The sequence below is a fragment of the Octopus sinensis genome, linkage group LG4 (genome assembly GCF_006345805.1).
Source record: "Octopus sinensis linkage group LG4, ASM634580v1, whole genome shotgun sequence".
NCBI lineage: Eukaryota > Metazoa > Mollusca > Cephalopoda > Octopoda > Octopodidae > Octopus > Octopus sinensis.
The window spans coordinates 43,005,176-43,027,619 of NC_043000.1; the positions used below are offsets into that span (position 1 = coordinate 43,005,176).

Here is a 22,444-nt window from a genome sequence, read left to right on the forward strand (position 1 = left end):
ATATATATATATAATCTCAAGCTTAGAAGGTTGAATAAACTCTTCATACTCATTCTTCAGTTTTCGACACTCAGAGTTGTGATCACACCAAAGTCATCAAAATGAGTTTATTCAATAATAATACTGCAACGGATCTTATCTATATACTGATGTGTGTGTGTGTGTGTGTGTGTGTGTCAGCCTTCAGGAAGAGGACAGGAAAAAAAACTAGTTATACCCCGTTAAAGTGTCAGATCACCAGCTATGATCTGAAATACAAGATTACACGTACACACACCAACAGAATTTTCAGAGAAACCATGAACACATTGTTTAATGTCTGTTTCCCATGCTGGCATGTATGCATATGATGGGCTTCCCAACCGTTTCCATCTAGTAAATTTACTCACAAGGCATTAGTTGGCCAGGGGTTATAAGAAAACACTTACCCAAAGTGTTGCACAGTTATACTGAACCCAAAACCAAGTTACATAAGCACATTGCCATGCTTGCATCTATACCTGCACACACCCATTATATCTATGTTTTTAAAAAATATAAGTTAAAAATCAGAGATCAATATATCTACAGTAAACTTTCCACTAGATAGTTACTGTCATCCAAAAAATTCAAGTTTATTTACATAAAAATTAAAATAAAGCAGTATAATTTTTTAAATTCCATTATAAACTTTGGCTTTCCTCAGTAGATGTAGCATCAGCAGACCCTTCTTTGTCTTCTGTATTTTCTGTTTCATCAATGGCAGACTGAAACATATACATTTTTAAAAAAGTGTAAAAGATATTTCACAAGTCAGGTTGTATTTTTTCATTTAAAAACAATAAGAAATTGTTTATTTTCATTGACCCTTTTCCTACCATATTTCTGTTAGAACTTTTCCATATGCTGCTCTTTGGAACTTTAATACAAAGTAGTTTGAAAGAGGATGTTTGTATGAGACTCAGAATCAGTCTCAGGCAGGTTGGTATAAAAAAAAAAACGTTAACCCTTTCATGACTATATTTCAATAATAGATATCTTACATACATGGCAAGATTTTCAAATGTTTGACGAGGGAAAAGTTAATTTTATCAACAAGTACAATGAAAGATAAAGTCAGCCCCAGTAGGATTTGATATTAGAATGCAAAGCACTGGAAGTGAAGACTATTGTTGTTGCCAGATCAGCCAATTTCAACAACAAATATATTCCCCCCGTTTTTCCATTCATTTTGCAAATATCAAGAATGGAGCAATTTACTAAAATCTATTTTATTAGTAAGCTGGTGTTTAAAGCAAATTGAGTACAAATTCCTTAACTTGTGATAGAAAGTTTTTACTTCAAATATAATTTAATAAAATGACTAGTTTTATATCTTAAGCTAGTGGAATTCTCAAGCTGGTTGTGCTAAAAAAAGGGTTGAAAATATGAGATTCAAGCAGGCATAATGATTGTATGTGTTTATTGTAGTGCACACTTGCTGACTAGAGAGAGAGAGAGGCACATAAAAAGCACTCACTACACTTTTGGAGTTGTTAGGATTAGGAAAGACATTCAGCCATAGAAACCTTGTCAAATCAGATTGAAATCTGGTGCAGCTTCCCGGCTTACAGTCAAACTATCCAACCCATACGAGTATGGAAAATGGATGTTAAATGAGGATGATGATGCAGATGTGTGAGGCAGTGGAATCAAACCTTAGGAGCTCATAACTGTAAAGTGGACTGATTATTTAATGAAGCTTGTGCTAAATGACAACACTACTGATGACTCAACAAGTCTCTACATGGTTGCCCAACTTGCAAGAAAGAGCACACAAATCATCTTCAAATCACATCTAACTATTCCAAGATATGCATATCAAACGATGTAGTTCTGAATGTACAAAAAGTTGAGACAGTTATAGAGGGAAAGACAAGAGGTTTGCTCAATCAACAACAACTAGATGCAGCAGCTACACTTTTGATACCAACACTCATGAACCGGTCAGTTTCTATGATACAAAACTACCCATTTTGGTATGTTTACAATGAAATTAAAAACTTCTGTCATAACCCTTTGTTATAAATACCAAATACTAGCTTAATAAAGAAAAATTTAATTATTTTACTAAACCACTCAGGCAATGTACTCCAGAAATATGGAAAAACAGTTTTTAAGGGGAAATGTGTTTTAAATTTTACCTGTACAAGATTTGCAAAATCCTCAGCTTTTGATGCCAGCTCAGATAATGTTTCATTTTCATGTTTTAACATGTCATTTTCAATAGTCAGCTAAAAAGAAAAATGTAAAACATGTATATATATATAGATATATATTTTGATTTATCAATACATTAAAGGATGAAAAAAACGATTGATACGTACTTCCTCAACTTTGGCCTTTAATTGTTTGTTTTCCTCATGTAACTAAAAAAAAGAAAAATTAAGAAAAAAAAAGGAGTTTAGCTCACCACTGAACAAATGTGTCATCACATGAACTGATAAAACTTCACAAGAATAAAGCAATCCACATATATATCACTTCATGCAGAAGCCAACAGAGACAGTCTCAAAGAAACCTGATGAATGACATACCATACACCGAACCCAACTAATCTTCAAAAACAGACACAAACTTGACTATATCTCTAATGAGGAGATTATTTCAATTGGTTTTCAATATACCTTGGAAAGGTATAGCAAAATATCAAATTTTACATTTTGGTAATGACCAGCTGCAATTATTTAAGTTACAAGATTTTCAATTATAAACACAATAGTACAAGGGGATGTGTATTTAAATCAGTTACAATGAAAATTATGATGTGGTTGAACTTAAAGAGTTGGCAATATTTTAAACGGTGATATGTGAACTTGGCACACCAAATCAACAGTAAAAGGTTGGTATGTTATGGGGTGGCTGATACCAAAGTTGAAGTAGATAAAGACAACACTTTTGTTAGGATGGAAAGAGATGAAACGAAAAAGGCTTTAACACTGTGAGACCATTAGGAAGAGTGTATCAAGTAACTTAAATGCTAGATAAAACAAATGACAAGAACAGAATATGTTTCCCATGAAATTTAATTCAATTAAGCAAGCAATTAGTAAAGTCTGACTTTCTAGAAACTTCAGTGAGATTTTTTTTTAAAGTACAGCAATACAGAATTTTTGTGTAAGAAAAACATACTTAAGAGACTGGAAGAAAATGTTAAGAAAAATGGGAAAGAACACATGATAATGCATTTTGGTAAGCTGCTACAAAAGTGCATGCCACAGTTCAGTTCAAAAGTTCTTTGACATAGGCAGGAGGATATACTAGCACAGAAAAATTTCTCCCAGGCTTTTATGATTGGTACCGAGAGAGGTCTGTAGCAGAAAGGCTACAAACATTACTATTTATAGGGAAACATAGGATCACAGCTACTTGTGGTTTTTTTAGTTGCAAAAAGCATGGTTAAATCTGGAAGAATGCTTTCAGATGTTATCACATACCTAAAGATCTCAACTACATTCAAGTTGCAAATTACAGTGAACATATATATCTTTATTCTGGAAGTACATATGTCATATTGCAGATGACAAGACATTTTGTGCAAATAAAATGTGCAGCTGTGCTTATAGTTGTAGCTATGAAGTAGTGGTTATGCAACAAAAGCACTAACAAATTATGTTCTGCATCAGCAGCCTGCAGATTTATACTGTACTCCATTATAGGAACAATTTACAGTCAGATTGAATGGAGCAGAAGAAATTAAAGTGGCTGGATCTTTGACAGAACAGTGCTGTGAACTATATACAAATTGAGCATTTCAATTTCTCCAGCTTTCATTTGAGAAGATATTACAAAATGAAGCATACAGAGCTAACGATAGCCACCAGGCACTGAAAGCAAGATTTTGTTTTTATTCCAACTGTTCATTTTAATGTATTTGGAATCAGAAATAAACCCCTTCCATCCTAATTTTACGCAAGACTTTGTTGACTTACAATCTAAACATCAAATTAACCCTTTTGATATCAATTTAGAACTACTCATTTACAAGTTAGGCTTTTCCATCATAATTTTAGCCAAGAATCATTTGTAATGTTTTAAACAACACCTAAATTAATATTCTATTAAATCTTTCTGCATTCTCTATTTTCAAAACTAAGTGAAATATTAGATGATGCCCTTCGTTGAGAATGGTCACAGATCAGCTAATAATGCAGTAAATTACTTTTCAAAATTTGATCAGGATTATGTTAAAAGGGTTAAACTGAAGCATCTATATTTAAAGATATCAGAAAAACTTGCCTTGGACATTGAATGTCACATTTTCTTTGTAAACAGACATTGATACATTTATTTGAATAGACCAAATCAACAACAAACTATTTGGCAAGGAGATTGAACAACACATCAAATCAAGACAAATAATGTTTGCCAACTTGCAAGACTTTAGCTGTAAAATTTTACACTATACCAAATTCACTTTGCATTAGCTGAAATACTTACTCAGGCAGCAACCTGAATATTTTCATAATATCACTATAGACAATTGTTCATTTACAAGCCCAGCAATGTTCAGTAAAATCTTGTTTTGCCATCCCTTTTCACTGCCCTAGGTCATTACCAAACAATATATCAATCTGGTTTTGAACTTCAGGTGATGAACTGCTCACAACGGCAATAATTCTAAAATCTTACTCATGTCATTGTTTCACCTCTAAGTTTGATTGCTGCAATTAACCAGATTAAATACAAGTTAGACTTGAGTGCTATTCAGAATTCAATCATTAGTGGCAGAAAAGATGCCCAGCATACTAAAAATACTATCTAACCTAGCCTAGAGAAACATATGCACATACATGGTGATGTTATTAGAACCACAAGGGTTAGACAAAGAGGTGACAATACAAGGGACACATGGGGTGAGGGACTTATTGAATGTTCTGAATATATAATTACGAAAGAAGGTGAAATAAAAAAATGAATGGATGGGAATGGATTTGACCCACCAACCACATTCCTGCATTGCACTGCTTATTTTCAGTACTGTATTTAAGAGATGAGGAATTATGTACATTAGACAGATATTTGTCCTCATCTTGTTTGTTGTTAACACATTTCAGCTGATATACCCTCCAGCTTTCTTCAGTCTTGGGGAAAATTTCAAACCTGAGTTCTCATTCCTAAGGTAGTTTTCGATATTATTATTATTATTATTATTATTAAGGTCACTGCTTGGAATCAAACTCAGAATCTTTAGGTTAGTAGCCACGCTCTTAACCACTACGCCAGTTGCCCGTGGGCATATGATAGCATTCATCATCATCATCGTTTAATGTCCGTTCTCCATGCTAGCATGGGTTGGACGGTTCGACCGGGGATCTGGGAAGCCAGAAGGCTGCACCAGGCTCCGGTCTTATCTGGCAATGTTTCTACAGCTGGATGCCCTTCCTAACGCCAACCACTCCGTGAGTGTAGTGGGTGCTTTTTACGTGCCACCTGCACTGGTGCCAGGCGAGGCTGGCATCGGACACGGTCGAATTGGTGCATTTTACGTGCCACCTGCACGGAAGCCAGTCGAGGCGGCATTATACATCAGATTTCATTAGCAACATATCACTCAACTTGAAGCTATGGTAGAAAAACAAAACATATTTGTCAAAAGAGCTGCAAAGTAGGATCATACCAGAACCAATCAATTGCCAGATGAACTTAACCAGACATAATTCATGGATCTTATCACCTCATGACAACTGAGGTGGTGAGAATGGGTGAAATATTTACCAGTGTTTCTAAATGTGCTAGAAGATTTGATTCTAAGAGGGTGTAGGCATTAGGTTTAAGGTTTATAAAACTGTAAGGAGACAAAAGATAAGACATAAATAATCAAAGCAAGCATTTAAAAATAATATAGTCTCTTTGAAGAAAAGGAAAGAAATACTTTCAACAGCAATAGTAAAATGCTGCAATACCTTTTAATATGAAGCCATTTAACCAAAGACTAGTCAGGTTCCAACACCATTTCAATAATGCATAACAATGAATGTAACAAAGAAAAAGCATGAGAGATGAGACAGAGCTTGAAAAGAGAGTGTGGAAGACAAGGGAAGTGAAAATGAAAGACACTATTAGTGAAGAAGGAGAGAAAAGAAGATGAGATGATTAAACTTGGCAAATGGATCCCTAAAGGTTGATAGACTAATAATGAAAGAAAGAATATTTTGTAATGTCAAATTATATTTAGTATCAAATTTGTTATCAAAGAGAAAAAACAGATGTATCCATACTGCTTTATTTTCGTCTAAAGTTTCAGCAAGGGCTTGCCGTTGTTGTTCAGAGTAATCTTTCCAGTATGTTTCAGAAATATTTGCTGAAAAAAAATATTGTCATCATTATTACACAAAAGAAAAAAAAAAAAAAAGGCAATACAGAACAACTGAAAGCCAACGAAGCAGCCTGACCTACACTGCTTAACTTGGTAGAGATAACAGTCAAATTTTCCTAAAAATCCGTTAAATCATTGGCTGTGTGGTAAGTAGCTTGCTTACCAACCACTTGGTTCTGGGTTCAGTCCCACTGCATGGCACCTTGGGCAAGTGTCATACAATAGCCCCAGGCCCATCAAAGCCTTATGAGTGGATTTGGTAGAAAGTGAAAGAAGCCCATTGTATAAGTGTGTGTGTGTGTGTGTGTATGTGTGTGCTTGTCTGCTCCTTCCACAGCTTGACAACCAGTGGTTTGTTAATGTTCCGGTAACTTTACAGTTCAGCAAAAGAGACCGAAAGAATAAGAACTGGGGTCAATTTCTTTGGCTAAAGCTTTTCAAGGCATTGCCCCACGCAGCAGTCCAGTGACTGAAGCAAATGAAGATACACAGCTTGACAAAGATTCAGAAGTAATGTTTGAATAAAAAAAAAAACAGTATAATCACTGCTGGAACAGCAGTTCAACAACTGACAGAGTATAAGCCCCTAATGAAATAGAACAGAACTCTTAATTCAGTGAATTCAATTCTAAGGTGATATGGTAACTAAATTTTTATCCACCTCCACTTAAAGTCAGCAAAATTTGTAAATCTATTTTGATACTTAAAACTGAGATCAAAGCATTCTATTGCTAAAAATTCTACTTCATGAATCAAAGGTTGAAGAATACCTAAGTAAGGAAACCACGAAAGGGTGAAAGCTGTTTCAACTCCCACCCACCTCCATTCACGACTTCAACTTCAAAAGTTTATCTAGAGTCAAAGGTACACTTAATATTAAAATCCAAGAATGTAGTAAGATGGCAGAATCATTAGCGAGTTGAATGAAATGCTTTTGGGCGTTGATAATTCATTCATTGTTCGACCGTGGTACAGACAATGGAATTTACTATGTTACGCCAGACTTCACGGTCCATCATAGCATTACGGAGGTCCTGTTGCTGGATGCCTGTATCCCTGGAGATTACATCTGGGTAGGAGAGTGTGCGCCCTCTGGTATCATGAGCAGATGGCTTCCAGAGGAGAAGAGTAGAAATTTCCTCGTTTTCAGCTCTACAACAATGTCCAGCAAACTGGACTCTTCTAACTTTCACGAGAGATGATACAGGTGGTAATTTCCCATATATTTGTACTTTGGTTGGATGACGCTTCCACGAGATATTTTGAGCCCTCATAAGGAGGCAAGTGTAAGTTCTATCCAACTGCCTCTCAAGCTTCTTTGATAACGTCCAGGTTTCTGAGCCACCTAGTAGAATTGGTTCGACTGTGGCTTTGAAGATTTTAAATTTGAAATCTCTACTTAGTTTTGATGACCAGATCTTATGCATATCATTACAGGCTGACCAGGCCATACCCTGTCTAGCGTTGATAAAGTACTAGATAGGCACTGGCATCGATGTAATTGACTAGTGCCCTCTCCCAAAATTTCAAGAAACAAAAAAAACAAAAAACAAAGCAACCCAATGAGTGCAATCTGATTTAATGAGGACCCTAATTCTAATCTATGACAACACATAGATGGGTGTTCAAATTCCTGAAGAAGATTACAAAAAGAATAAAAATCAGTTGAAATGATCCCTTGTCTAATGTATTGAGTTTAGTTTACACATATGCAATGCTGGTTGAAAAACTGACTTCCTCTAAATTTACATGATCGCATCAAAACATTTCATAAATCAAAGTTATCAATTAAATACTAAAGATGAGTAGTTAAGATTATATATAATTTCATAACTATTAACCTTATCTTTAGAGATAAATATTTAGCGCTATATCACGTTTCAATCAATTCCATCTGTAAACTTCAATAATCATCCTTATCCTGAATGCATACACAGTACCAGACAAATTCAAACACCCACTCACCCACCACCACCCTCATACAACAAACTAAATTAGCATTCTTATATCCAAGTATATAAGTTGGTAGCCTAGTAGATAAAGTAATATTTCCAAGAGGTTTATTTGAATTCAAATGACTTTTTTTTTTTTGTTGTTGTTGGTAGTAGTTTTTGCCCAACTCTCATTAACCATGACTGTTCAGACTTTTGATTAACCCTTTTGTTACTGTATTTATTTTGAGATGCTCTGTGTTCCTCTCAATTATTTTAAATATAACAAAGAATTTAGTAAAATAACTTAGTCATCACTAAGCTAGTGTTAGTAACATAAATTGAGACTAAGGTTTGGCAGAAAATTTTAATTCAAAACTTATAAAAACAAGACATTTGTACTCAGAGCCAGGGCCGGTTTCAGCTGAGTTGGTAACGAAAGGGTTGAAGACATTCCAGCTATAAGCATCCTATCTTTTTCTACTACATACACAGGCAACCAATTTGTCCAATGTTGTGGGCTCATAGGTGCTGATGCCATGTAAACACACCCAGTACACTATGTAAAGTGATTGGCATTAGGAAGGGCATCCAGCTGTTGAAACCATGCCAAAGACAGGAAGCCTGGGAAGCTCCTGTCAAACTGTTCAACCAATGTCAGCATGGAAAACGGACGTTAAATGAGGTTTTCTAAAGCTGTGGGAAATAATTTATGGGAGGTTTGACAGCTATTTCTATTAAGCAACCACACAGAAGATCCCACATTCGCTGCTATACACCACTTGAAAATCACAATCCTATTTGTTCATCATACCGCCTCAAGAAGTCGTGACCAACATGTGCCAGCATGGAAAAAGACATGCATAAACACATCTAACCAGTTTCAGTCGCTACCATCTATTTTCACTCAAGATAGACTGATGGCATCAATCACTCGCCAAAGATGCTGGACACTGCGATCAAACTTGAAACCATGCAGTTGCAAAAATCTTAATCATATTAAGAAAGTTCTTTTAAACTAAAGATAAAACAGCAGATCGAATTATCTCCAATCAATACTGCAAATATTGTAAGAAATAAACACTTTTCACTCTTACTTGTTTTAGTAGTTTGACTGTGGCCATGCTGGAGCACCACCTTTTAGTCGAGCAAATCGACCCCAGGACTTATTCTTTGTAAGCCTAGTACTTATTCTTTCGGACTCTTTTGCCGAATCGCTAATTTACGGGGACGTAAACACACCAGTATTGGTTGTCAAGCGATGTTGGGGGGGGACAAACACAGACAAGCAAACAGACACACCCACATATATATATATGTGTATATATATATATATATATATATATATATATATATATATATATATATATATATATATGTGTGTGTGTGTATATATATATATATATATACATACATATATACAACGGGCTTTTTTCAGTTTCCCTCTACCAAATCCACTCACAAGGCTTTGGTCGGCCTGAAACTATAGTAGAAGACACTTGCTCAAGGTGCCACACAGTGGAACTGAACCCAGAACCATGTGGTTGGTAAGCAAGCTACTTACCACACAGCCACTCCTACGCCTATGTAAAAAAAAAATTAAGATCATAAGGAAAAGAAAGCATGGCTGTGTGGTAAGAAGCTTGCTCCCCAAACACAGGGTTACAAGGTCAGTCCCACTATGTGACACCTTGGGCAAGTGTTTTGTAAAGTAGTCTCGAGCTAACAGAAGCTTTATGAATGGATTTACTAGAAACAGATTGATAGAAATGTGTATGTGTTTTGTGTGCATATATATGTACACACATATGTATGTATCTGTATCTCCATTGATTGACAACTGGTATTGGTTGGTGTGTTTACATCCTCGTAACTTAGCGCTTTGGTAAAAGACCCCAACTGAAACAAAAGTATATATAGCCAGAAAATCCACATAGAAACTAAAATAAAAATAAAAGTGCAATGAAGAGGAGCTGAAGGAAATATAATTACTTTCACACATTAATTCATTAGCCTCCATTTCTGTGCTCTCTATGTTGGAGGTCTGCACAGGCCTTCTCTCATTTTCTGTTGCCTTCCCTTCTGGTTTCGGTGAGTTTAGGTTCAGCTTTGAGTCTTGCAAAACAAGTGTTCTCTGTGTGGAATCAACCAACTTCTTCGATTTTCCTGACTGTTTCACCACCATAATAGAAATAAACAGTTAATTTTTAGAATAAACTTACAAAAGAAAAAGCAAAACTATTTTATAAATAATAGATAACATTTTCATTAAAATATTGTGATATTGGTTATTTGTATTATGAAAGTTCAAGCATTTGATAAACATTTTTCCAATTAATACGATTCAAAAATTTATCTCTTAAAAAGGAAAAAGTTTTCAAAAAGTATAACTATATCAAGTTAGAAAATTTAACTTTTTTTTCTCTTTTAGAGATTATTTGCTAATTTACTAACAAACTATATTAAAAATTAAAATCTCCCGGCATCAAAATAAAACTGCAGATATTGACTTTTAAGATTGTCCGCAAAGCTGGTTTTCACTAAGTGGAATATATAGTTGTTTGAATCCTTGCCAATTGCAAAGGAAATTAACGGCTGGAACCCAAAAGGGTAAAAGCAAAATGCTGATAGGGATTACAGCCATAATTAAATTAAACATTACAAAGCACTTTGCACAGTGTTTAAAAACTGACTGAATCACCACCTAAGTATAACCAACTTACAACCAAGATGTTCACTCAACTTATAAAGAAATAGCTGTTCCAAATCTCTTCTAAATCACACCACTTATTACACGAGATTGCTGTAATTTGAATGTAAGTCATAGGTCAACTCATTTAGAGTAGCCAGTTTATTTTCTCCCGCCAAAATGAAAGACCACAAAAGTGAAACATTAAACTCATGTAAACTATAGTAGTCACTGTTTAACCACAAGACAATACTGAGCAAGCAGATCAATGATCTAAAGCACTTCAGTCAAAAACTCCCTGGGGTTCTTAAGGCTATTGTAAAGTACAGCACCTGGTATATCTCGTGTGGTTTTAATGAAAATTTGGCTAGTATTCTAGGGGATTGACCAAACATCCAGAGGGGCTTCTTTGCTGACTTGTAATTTGCTTATTTTGATGACTCAGCAGAAACGAAACTGCCCTACACTTTTGACTTAACCCTTTAGCATTTAAACCGGCCACACCCAGCCCAAATATTCTATGTTTTATGTTCAAACCAATCAAATCTGACCTCTTACAATGCTATTCTTTAAATAAACGATCATCATCATCATCATTTAGCATCTGCTTTCCATGCTGGCATAGGTTCGACTGGAACTGGCGAGAGGGATAGCTGCACCAAGTTCCAGTCTGATTAGGTATGGTTTCTATGACTTGATGCTCTTCCTAATGCCAACCACTCCAAGAGTGTAATGGGTGCTTTTTATGTGCTACCAGAATGGCTGCAGGCCACAATCATGATTTCACCTGGCTTGATGAATCATATCTTTTAAATCACAAATACTACAAAATAAATGCATAATTAATTGAAAACAGCATGAATAAATAAGCATTGTATTTAACAAAGTAACCTGAATGCTAAAGGGTCAAGTTCCATTAAGCTCCAAGTTTTTAATTTTAATGCTACTGTAAGTCAGTTTTAGTTTTTCAACCATGCCAAATTAAGTTCAGCTAGTGTAATGAAGATAGCTTTATCAATTCTTTTACCACCAACACAAAAAGCTGGACTGTGCTTATATTTGCAACAATACAACACATGAAAGAATAAGCAGCTCAGTACGTACAACTGAACAGTGCAGTTCAAATCACTGCTCCACATATATGTGTGTGTGTGTGTAGGCGCATGGCTCAGTGGTTAGAGCATCGACCTTACAATTGTGAGCTCAAATCCTGGACCGGGCTGCATGTTGTGTTCTTGAGTAAGTTTATTTCACGTTGCTCCAGTTCACTCAGCTGCAGAAATGAGTTGCAACGTCACAGGTGCCAAGCTGTATCGGCTGTTGCCTTTCCCTTGGATAACACTGGTGGCGTGGAGAGGGGAGGCCGGTATGCATGGGCGACTGCTGGTCTTCCATAAACAACCTTGCCCGGACTTGTGCCTGGGAGGGTAACATTCTAGGTGCAATCACATGGCCTGCGTTGTGACTGAAGGGGGTTTCAATATAAATACACACACACAGGGGCATAGCTAGGGTAAATGGTGCCCAGGGCAACCATCAAAATTGCTCTCCACCCCAACCAAAAAGTCGAAACTCACAGAGAAAATAACTGGTTTTAAAAAATTGCAATAAAAGATTTAATTAAAAACTGACAAAAGATTACAATTTTATCTTCCATACTCTTAACGAAGCAAACTGATCAATAATTTGTCTAAAATCCTTTTCTATCAAATTCATGACTTTCCATGCTGAGAAGGGCGAGACAATTGAGTTGTTGTTGGCTCATGGAGGTTCTCATATGCAAAAGTATTAGTTTCAGCTTGCTGAAAGACCTCCCACAGCTGGCAATTGAAACAGAAATCGTCAGCATGATTTGTATGTTGAGTCACAAATTTGGAAAAATGCATTCATCTCCAAATTGAACAATGAATTCAGGGAGGGCTTCTGGCCTTGTAATCATTTTGGCTGTCCAAGTGGTCAGCTATATATATTCTACAGTTCAATATTTCTTTGAAAAGGTGCTCTCCATTAATATCAGAACTGTATATGCAAGCAAGACAGTTGCACTTCTTAAAGGTAGAGTTGTCAGAAACAGTTGCGTAGTACAGACTACGGACATCGAGAAGAAAAACCTAACAAAGTCAGTATTGTTAAGGCAAGTGAACCACTCTTCTATTTCAGTTTGAAAACAATTAAGACCATCGTTCATTCCAACTCTTTCCTCATGGTTAGTTTAGCGTACTTAATATTTTCACCAGTGGATTGACATCTTTCTTGCCTTCTCTGAAAATCGATATTCCATTCCTGGCACAGAGCAAAGCTGTCTTCAAGGGACTCACAAATCAAAGATTCTCCATCTTCAAAATAAATTCAAAGAGACTTGATAGCACCAGCAGCATAGTGAAGTTCATACTAGGCTCCTGAAGTCTCTTTTGCACGTGGTCAATGCAAGACAAAGAGAGAGAGAGAGTCTTGTTCCAGAATCCCAGCAAGTTCAACAAATCATAGCAGAGCATCCAATTATAGAGATTGCAGGCATTACTCTTGGTATCAAGTCTCGGTTTCATTATCACTAATTTTTTCCGAGGACTTGAATTAGGGTGAGATAATTCGCCACTGGTCTGACTGCAGCACTTGCACTCCATGGAACTGACAGATATTTAACTACCTAAGAGTTTCCCAGGGCAATAGTAAATCAACAGTGATAAAGAAGTTGATCATAACCATATTGCTTTGTTTTTGGCTGCATGTAGACCTGCCAGATTGAGGGAATGATTGTCACAACTATTGAAGTTTATTAAGTTCTTTTTCTGATTCTTTGTTGAACCCCACTTTGGTGCCAGCCATAGCATTGTGATCAGCAGTCCCGTAGAGTGCAAATCTTTACAGAAAAGGGATTATATTGTTAGAAAAACAGAACAAAATAACTGCGTAGCACACAAAAGTGCATATTCATTTGTGAGGTCAGTAAGAACACCTATTCTGTCTAGTGGCATGGATGGCAAAATCTGAAAAGGTTTTAAAATGTTTTTAATGGCTTAATTAGAAAATGATCTTGGTCAAAATTGTATCCCACTCAGAGTGGCACCCTGCTTGCCCCATCCTAGCTATGCTCCTGTATATGGGTGCGTGTTCCTGAAAGAAGAATCAAATCAAGTAGGTTCATTAACCCTTGATAAAACAAGCTTATAAAGTAGAGCCCTATATAACCCAAACAGAAGTTATACCCAAATATACTTACTGTATTTGATGATTTACAAGGCATAATAATTACCTCTGAATAACAGTTCCAGAAAAAGCAACCCGCCTTACAAACACACAGCTACGGTTTGAATAAGTTGTATATAGTGGTTCAAGAAAAAAGATCTGAACTTTTTAGTAAGTCATAAGATGATAGATCATTAGGTCTCACACTGACGACATACAAAGTAAAGCTACAAGAAAATGCATAAGATCAGAAATTCTTTCAGACTCAGATTCAGCAGCTGCTAAAGAACGAGAAAACTTAATGGTTTAATAAAACTAGGTATTCTTTCCCTCTTTAACCATCAGAGTCCTCATATGCAATTTGGACATTTAAAAAAATTTTTGAATTTGGCTGGTCCAATGCAATATCTTCTAAGTTGGTCATTAAAGGATTAAGACCTTCAAAGTGACCACCATATTATTGTTTACTTTACATCAGCCCTATGACAACTGTCTTTTTCACAGGAATCATATATACAGACTGCAAAATCCAATGCGACATTAAGATAGTAGGGTGATTTGGATGAGATTTACCTGTTTCAGTAACCTAGTATAAGCTCTCTCATTGGCTCACTTGCAGATTACAGATCAGATTAACCTATGACAAGTAAGCAATGTGGACATCTGATATCAAAATGTATGGGGGGTTTCACTTGTTATATTATGTAACTGTATTACAACAGGAGATTGAATACATTTTTCTAACTAAACAAAACAGCCCTGCAGTTGAAGGGAGAGGTAAGGAACAGTGAACATGGAAAAATTTGGCTCCAACATACATGTGATAGCAGCCAGTTATCCACTTACAAGAAATACTTCATGATGCAGTTCTAGACAAACTACATCTGTAAAACAAAATGGTGTTTAGATTCAGATCAGTTCTCATCAAGGACTTAAAGGCATTCCAGCCATGACCATCCTGTCTTTCCCCTGAGAACAGGCAATCCAGGACCACATTATCCAAAGTCTCCTTTTGTACAAAAGATGCGATTTGCAAGAGATTTAGCTACTATTTCTGTTAAATCAAGCAGCTGCATACTGACTTCTCATTAAATCAAGGCTAGTAACAAGTGGTGGATGGGTGAATGAACAGAACACTTGACAAAATGTCTTACATTGCTATTACATGCCTTTGTTTTAATTTCAAATTGCAGAAGTCCATTTCAAACCTTTATTTTTCCAGAGTTGATAAAATAGGTATCAAAGGTGGTTTAATACTCTGTTCCCATGTTAAAAATCATAAGTTAATGATTGGCTAAAAAAAAAACAACAACATGCTAAGCATGAGATTTCAGAATTGGAGATTCAAGATTCAAATGAAAATGTTTATTCAACTGAAGTATTTGCAATAGGTTAGCTAGATTCATTTTCCTTAATGTTAATTTAAGCATGTTAATATTAAATTAAAACAAGGCCATGATGAAACATTGCAACAGAGTTAGACTGAGGAAAATATCAAGCAGAGATCAACAAAAGACTAATGATAGCCTGAAGTGAACATGTTATGCAGCTAGTTGAAGCTTCAAGGGCAATAATTGCATTAAAATAAAAAAAAAAAAAACCCAAACACCAGTTACCCTATAATTCTTATTCTCAGAACTGTGCAAGGAATTATTAACATTATAAAGAGGTTTGTGACAAAAACAATCTGTGTTAATTGTGTTACATCCATAACTTACAACAATGGTTCTCAACCAGTTTTTGCCCTTTGATTCTACTTGGGTGGCCCTTCAGCAATTCAATGTCCAAAAATTTCTACTGTATCTTTAATTATTAAATATGATTAAGAATTGTTAAAATATTGTGACAATAAAATCTTATAAGGATCTCTAAGGGCCATATGGACCTCAGTTGAGAACTACTGACATATAACAAGGGTGAAACTGGTTGTCAGAGTAACTACTTCTATAACTAAATACTTTCTCATCACCATGAAGTGGTGACAGTAATATTAAATGTTCATACAGGCAATAATCCTGCCCCTTAGTATCAATCATTGTGCCTCAACAACATCTACCATCTATGTCTTTCCTATTAAAACTGCAGTGTATAGGAGAATGTGTTAAATCAGTACAGACAGCTTTTGATTTCAAAGCTTTTACATTACAAGAACATTTTGTTGCAAAAAGAAGCTTTATAGTTTTAGGAACTTGCATGTAGCTCTTATGTTACGCTGGCAACTCCTACCTCACTATCTTCATATCTGCTACAATTCAACAGAATGGTACTTTAAATTGTAATACACAGCATTTTAGTTTGCTTTCCTTTGCTGCTTATTTTGAAAACATTTCTTGTTTTACAAGTTCTCAATTAAGAGATAATTAGAAACAAATTAACTGCAAGTTGAAAGTCACCAATAATTCTGTTGCCTACCTCCTAATCAACACATTAAACAGATCTATGACTAAAAGGCATTCCAGCCTTGATCATTCAACTATTTTAAGGATATCAAGAGCTTTCTCTAACTAGATCTTGTTTCTGTTTGGAATGGTGGATGCTATGTACAGAAAGGAGAGAACATACCTAACATATCTCCAGGCTGTTCAGTAGAAGAGTAAATATCCCACAAAAGTCATTTTGTTTGTCTTTGCATCTGCCTAAAAATTTTAAAGTTATACTAAATACCATGTATCATTTGCAGTTCTATCATTTGTTACTTGCAGTCTGTGAAAATTATAGACTACAGAAACCAAGTCAACTGAAGACCAGGATAGCAGATAAGTTTGGATGTTCAAAGGTTTGGGGTATTCCACTAATCCACTTTGGTTGGAGAGGTTGTCATGCTCCTAGACAAATTTTATTAGAAGTTATTGCTCTCCTAAAAAAAAAAAAACAATGCCACATCTTGGTTGAAGAACATTATCTTTCTGGTATAGGTTCTATGACTAGATGCCCCACCTAACATCAGCCTATTTATAGAGTGTATTGTGTGCATTTCATCATGCACAAGTACCAGTGAAATTGCCCTGTGCACCACATGGTTAAAAGTCCATAATAACCTAAGGCATCTCTACTCATCCAAAGCAATATGCCTAAGAGAGTAAATAGAAGTGTTAAGGTGAACAGGTTGAAGGGACCAGAGATATGACAGGAGAAATCAAGTAGGAGGATATAATAGGGAGACAGGGACAGTAATGGGAGAGAGATAGTAACAGTAGAGGGAAGTAGGAGTGAGTAGGTAACAGTAGAGGCAATGAGAGTCAGATTAGATAACAGAAGAGTGTAATGAAAGAGACAGTGGTGGCAGCTCTGTGTAATAAAGATTGAGTGACAGGTAATAGGGATGAGAGATGGAAAGACTAAGCAATGGATGACTGTGCAACCTGGAGCATAGAGAGTGATGGCATGCAAGACAAAAACGCTGACAGAGAGGAATGCAAACAGAACTATACAAATAGTCTTGATAAGAGAGAGAGAGGTAGAGTGATAGGGATGGTGGGACAGGTAAGGATACTGGATAAGGGCAGGTTTAGAGTAATTGTGCATCACTCAGGGACTTGATGCAATGAAATGGAAAAGGGTGCCTCTATATATTTTCTGTTAAAGAGTTTTTTTTTTTTCAGCAATTTTAATCATATTTAGAATTTAATGAACATTACCTTGGTAGGAATTAATCCACTTTTGCCCACTAGATGTGTGGAACCAACTGTTGAACATGGCTGGAGGTCCTGCAAAGAATCTCTCTTATTCTGCAAAGAACAGAGAATGGCTGAGTGGGAGGAAAAGGTAAGTTTATTAACTATTAAGATCCTAACAAAAAACTGTATATAAGTCAAAAGGCAAGACTTGTAATGATTTGAGCAGAAAATATCCAAAACCAGTGTCTTTATACAACTATTTGGAGCATCTTTGTGAACACTGGCTGTAATGTAGCGCTTAGTTTTAATTTTCTTTCTTTAACGTAAATAGTCATATGGGCTTTTAATAATGTTGCACATGTATAAAGTTAAAAAAAGGAGAATAAAGATGTTAATAATGAATAAAATGCAATTACTATCAGTAATGGTCATGCAGGTATTGCAAACAAAAAAAAAGTTAATCTCAGCTGTCCCATGCAGTCTAATTAATATAAATTTGCAGGTACCAAAAAAGTAGTTTTGACTTTTTATTTTAGCACAAAAACAGTTCACATTCATCTTGAAGTTCTATGATTTATATCAATAGATCGATCCATCCGTTAGGAATCTTCCTCCAAATGTTTTTGGCTTATAACCCAAATTACCTGAAAACATGTGTCAGCATGGGAAATGGATGTTAAATGATGACCTAGTCATATTTAAATGGGATTAATGCCATAATAATATATGTCATATTTAAATGAGATTAATTCTATGCCATGATAGCATGAGTAAGTTAGTTACATTGTCCAACACTTGCTTCATGTGCCACTAATACTGACTATATTTGAACTACTTTCAAAAGATGAAAGACCAAAATCAAATAAAGAAAAAAATGCAACATGCATAACCTTGTTTGAAGAAACGGATACATCACCAGTTTCTGATTGAGATAGTAGCAAATTTAACAACAGAAACTAAGTAAACAGTAGCTAGGATAAACGCTTTTCCTTACATAACACAAATGGACAGCTATTGCATCCCCATGATGAATTTAGAGATTTTTCTTTCTATTGGTTTGCTCACTTCCAATGAGCTACAGCAGATTTCATCACTTTAGAATTGCCAGTGGTGTTTGACTCAAACTGTGTCAATAAGGACCTGCAGAACTGAAATTCACACTTGCATGCACATGTTGGGTTTTCAGTTTCCTTTTCCCAATTCCATTCAAAATGTGCTTGCATTAACATATAGACAGCAAAACCAAGCCCCAAATTATGAAGTTGTGAAGCGAATTTCATAGCCACACAGCTATGCACACATCCTCTCATAATTCTATACGGATGGTCAGGTTTGTTCCCTTCTTAGACACTACAATGAAGTGGTAGGCCAATATCAGGGACTATTTTGTCAATACACACAGATTGTATTAAAAACAAAACAAAAAACACTTGATTGAAATGGCATGAAGTAAATCACCAATACAATTCGGTTCTTTTTCAAGAAGGTATAGCAATTCTAATCACAGTAAGAAATAGTGGGTTTTCAGAAAATTCATGTTGGAAATGAAGACGGAGTTCGAGTATTTGAAAATTGACAAACCTACTCGGAAACGGATAAAATCCTTTAAAATGTTTTAGCCCGAAGGCCGCGGCCATGCTGGGGCACCACCGCTGAAATAGAATACTTTCGTTACTCAATAGTTTCGTTCTTCAATAATTTTCGTTTGCACTTGGTCATTTATATTCAACTTATCAATATGATCTTCTATGATGTGTTAATGTAAGAAACTGAGATACCATTGTATAAAACTGATACGACCGTCTCTGTACAAGTCCTTCACAGGAGGTCAATGGAGTTTCAAGTTTCCATAACAACATCAATTGCATAAGTTCTGCATTAGCATTTCCCCACTACACACAAAATCTGGTTCTAGAAATTACATTACATTCCAATAGAAATTCAATGACATTAGCAAGATTGATATTATTCATTGTAAAAGTGACATTCAAAGGCATGATTAAGCAATTTGAGAAGTTTACGTGTATTGGACTACAATAAAGAATGAAAGTATTCAATAACGAACACATTAACAAACAGAAGCATATAATAATGCCTCACAAGCAGAACATTCAAATGAAAATGATTTTTCACTTTCTACGTCTCAGTTCCTAAGTTTCGCCCAAGTTTTTTTTTTTTTTTTTTTCTGAAATGGCATTCTTAAAACATGAGTACAAGAATACATGCTGTTTACATATTCACGTGAAAGGATACTAATTAAAAGCACGCCACACATTATCTCCTAGCTAACAATTCAGTCTATTTCAAGACAAATTTCTAAAAATCTCGTCTGATGAAAGCGGTTTCGAAAAATGGTTGGCGGATTTTAGGAATAGCTGTCACGAATAAAATGGAATTTCTTTAGTAAAAAAAAAAAAAAAAAAAAAAAAAAGCAAAATTTAGAATTTTTCTAGACATTCTGGGATTTCACGTGTAACGTAAATACTTCATGAGCCAATGAGGGGGCCAGTGATAACTAAAATTACACTGAATAATTCAGCTTTAAAGTATGATTAAAGAACACCATACCTAGGAATTTTTGTAGATATTCGGAGTTCAGCATGTCAATTCAATGTAGTCACATTTTGTAAAGGTAATGTTCACGTACATATCCAAAAACTTTACAATAGAACACTGACAAAATAATTTATCCTAATATCAACGATATAATTAGTAAATTATTAAAAAAACATTAATCCAGTATCATAAATTCTTTCGTTTAGTGGTTACTGCGGCATAACTATACAAGTGTGTCCCCGACTTAGTTTCCTAATAACTTTCAGAAAAATAGGGAAGTTTTGATGAACTTTTTCACAAATATCTTTCACGTGGTTTAAGATTACGATTATATCGGAATTCAATGTGAAAAAAAAAATACATACTGACACTTTATGTCTATATAACTCGAAATTCTGAAAAAATAAAATATTTGTCAGTATGTAATTTTGTTTTCCACATTAAATTCCAATACAGCATCTGAAGGGTATTCGTAAAAAATTTCATTAGAACACAATTTTTTATGAAAGTTAGTGGGGTACAATTGTGTAGGTATGCCGTAATATGTACAAAAGTTTATACAACCGCGAAATATATTATTTAAATCGTAAGTTAGTAACTTTTTATGAATGTTTGGTGGGGTACAATTGTGTAGGTATGCCGTAATAATATGAACTACATTTTCGGAGGAACAACGGCGAAATATATTATTTAAATCATAAGTTAGTAAACAATATTTGTACAAGCATTAATTCTATAACATGTGTCACTATATTTAAGGTTAGTATAAGTAGAAACAAATGTAATAACTAACCGACAACTGGCATTTCTTTCCCATGATTTGATATTCGTATATAGAACAGAGAGACAGTAGAGAAGTAAATACAAATGGCGAACAGCTGTGTTTACTGCTTTTCTTTCAAACTTTATTTCCTCCAAATTTCCCGCCACATTTGTAAGCGCAATTTTGATTGGTTTAATTTCTGAAGCGTGATTAGCATAACTTATCGTAAATTGGATCGACAGTGATATAGTGGGACACGAAGTTTTCGTACAAGTTGCATTATGTGTTTACATGTAAACACGCAGCTATCTATCTATCTATCTATCTATTGCATATGGGTATGATATATGTATATAATTATAAATGAGAGAGAAAGCAATATAATAACAAAACTGAGCATCACAACCCGTTATTAATTCAGCGCTAAATTAAACACACACACACATATATATGAAAGAAAAAAAGTGTTCAGAATGCTGGATGGTTGTAAAAATATATGTTTATTTACATATCACATATTATTTCTTCATATTAGCGCTTTCAACTACTGTAGTTTCATCAGAAATATATATTTTTACAACCATCCAGCATTCTGAACATCTTTTTTCTTTCATATGTATTAAATCTGTACATCACCCCTAATACTTCTAACATATATATATATATATATATATATATAATATATATATATATATGTTTCATGAATAAAATCTATCTATTTAGGATTGACAGTGCTATATAAATACATTTTATCAAATCCCTGTCTTCCTTCTTTTTCATAACATAGACACATCAGCAGTTCTATGCAGCCGCTTAACTTTTAGAAACAACAGCTAAATCGCTCTTAAACCACTATCATTTCGTATTGCAAAATTATTACAAAATATTTATAAAGAGCTAGATACACATAGCCTGGAAATAATTACACAGGATGGTAACAGGAAGCATGTCTTTGATCGGAATTCTTTTAAATAAAAATGAAAATAACACGAAAGAGAGAAAAAAAACACTTCTGTCAATTTATTGTAAATTATCGACATTATCATATTCTTATTTTTTCACCGGCTTTAATTTTTTTGGAATTCTAACCCTTTTGACACCCTCTTTCTACTGAAGTACACTGCCTCTGTTTCAATCAATTAATATCGAAAATAATGAAAATTTAGTAAACTGTCATTATTAAGCTGGTGTTTGGAACGTGAGTTAACATATAATTTTGATGGCAGTTTTTAGTTTAGATCACTTTAAAACGGAATTTGCATCGTAGAATTAGGGGCAGACTTAGCAGGTTGTTAGGGGAAAATAAAGTAAGATTTAACTGCTATTTCTAGCATGTCCGACAGCTGAAAAATACTTTCTTTTAGT

The 22,444-nt window shown here is 34.9% G+C and overlaps 1 protein-coding gene across 2 annotated transcripts; it reads right to left on the reverse strand.

Moving 5' to 3' along the window:
• Window positions 1–589: 589 nt before the first annotated feature.
• Window positions 590–21,278, reverse strand: LOC115210734 (geminin-like). 2 transcript variants are annotated; one of them, XM_029779444.2, is made up of 7 exons: window positions 21,110–21,268; window positions 17,782–17,871; window positions 10,261–10,438; window positions 6,240–6,322; window positions 2,346–2,387; window positions 2,163–2,252; window positions 590–746 (listed from the first exon to the last, which is right to left on the reverse strand). In XM_029779444.2, exons 1-7 carry the CDS (start codon window positions 21,131–21,133, stop codon window positions 663–665), a joined length of 591 nt encoding a protein of 196 aa, XP_029635304.1. In that variant the 5' UTR covers window positions 21,134–21,268; the 3' UTR covers window positions 590–662. The 2 variants fall into 2 exon arrangements, with proteins under 2 accessions (XP_029635304.1, XP_036357877.1); XM_036501984.1 differs by lacking the exon at window positions 17,782–17,871 and having other exon boundaries at window positions 21,110–21,278.
• Between the last annotated feature and the right edge of the window lie 1,166 nt (window positions 21,279–22,444).

Bases quoted from the DNA above. Each gene is read 5' to 3' on its own strand.
- LOC115210734 (XM_029779444.2), bottom strand. From the start codon at position 21,133: ATGGGAAAGAAATGCCAGTTGTCG. The intron at 6,323-10,260 runs GTAATTATATTT...ATTTTTTTTCAG, and splicing joins TAATGAATTAATGTGTGAAA to CAAATATTTCTGAAACATAC. The intron at 2,388-6,239 runs GTATGGATACAT...TCTTTTTTTTAG, and splicing joins CTTTAGACGAAAATAAAGCA to TTACATGAGGAAAACAAACA.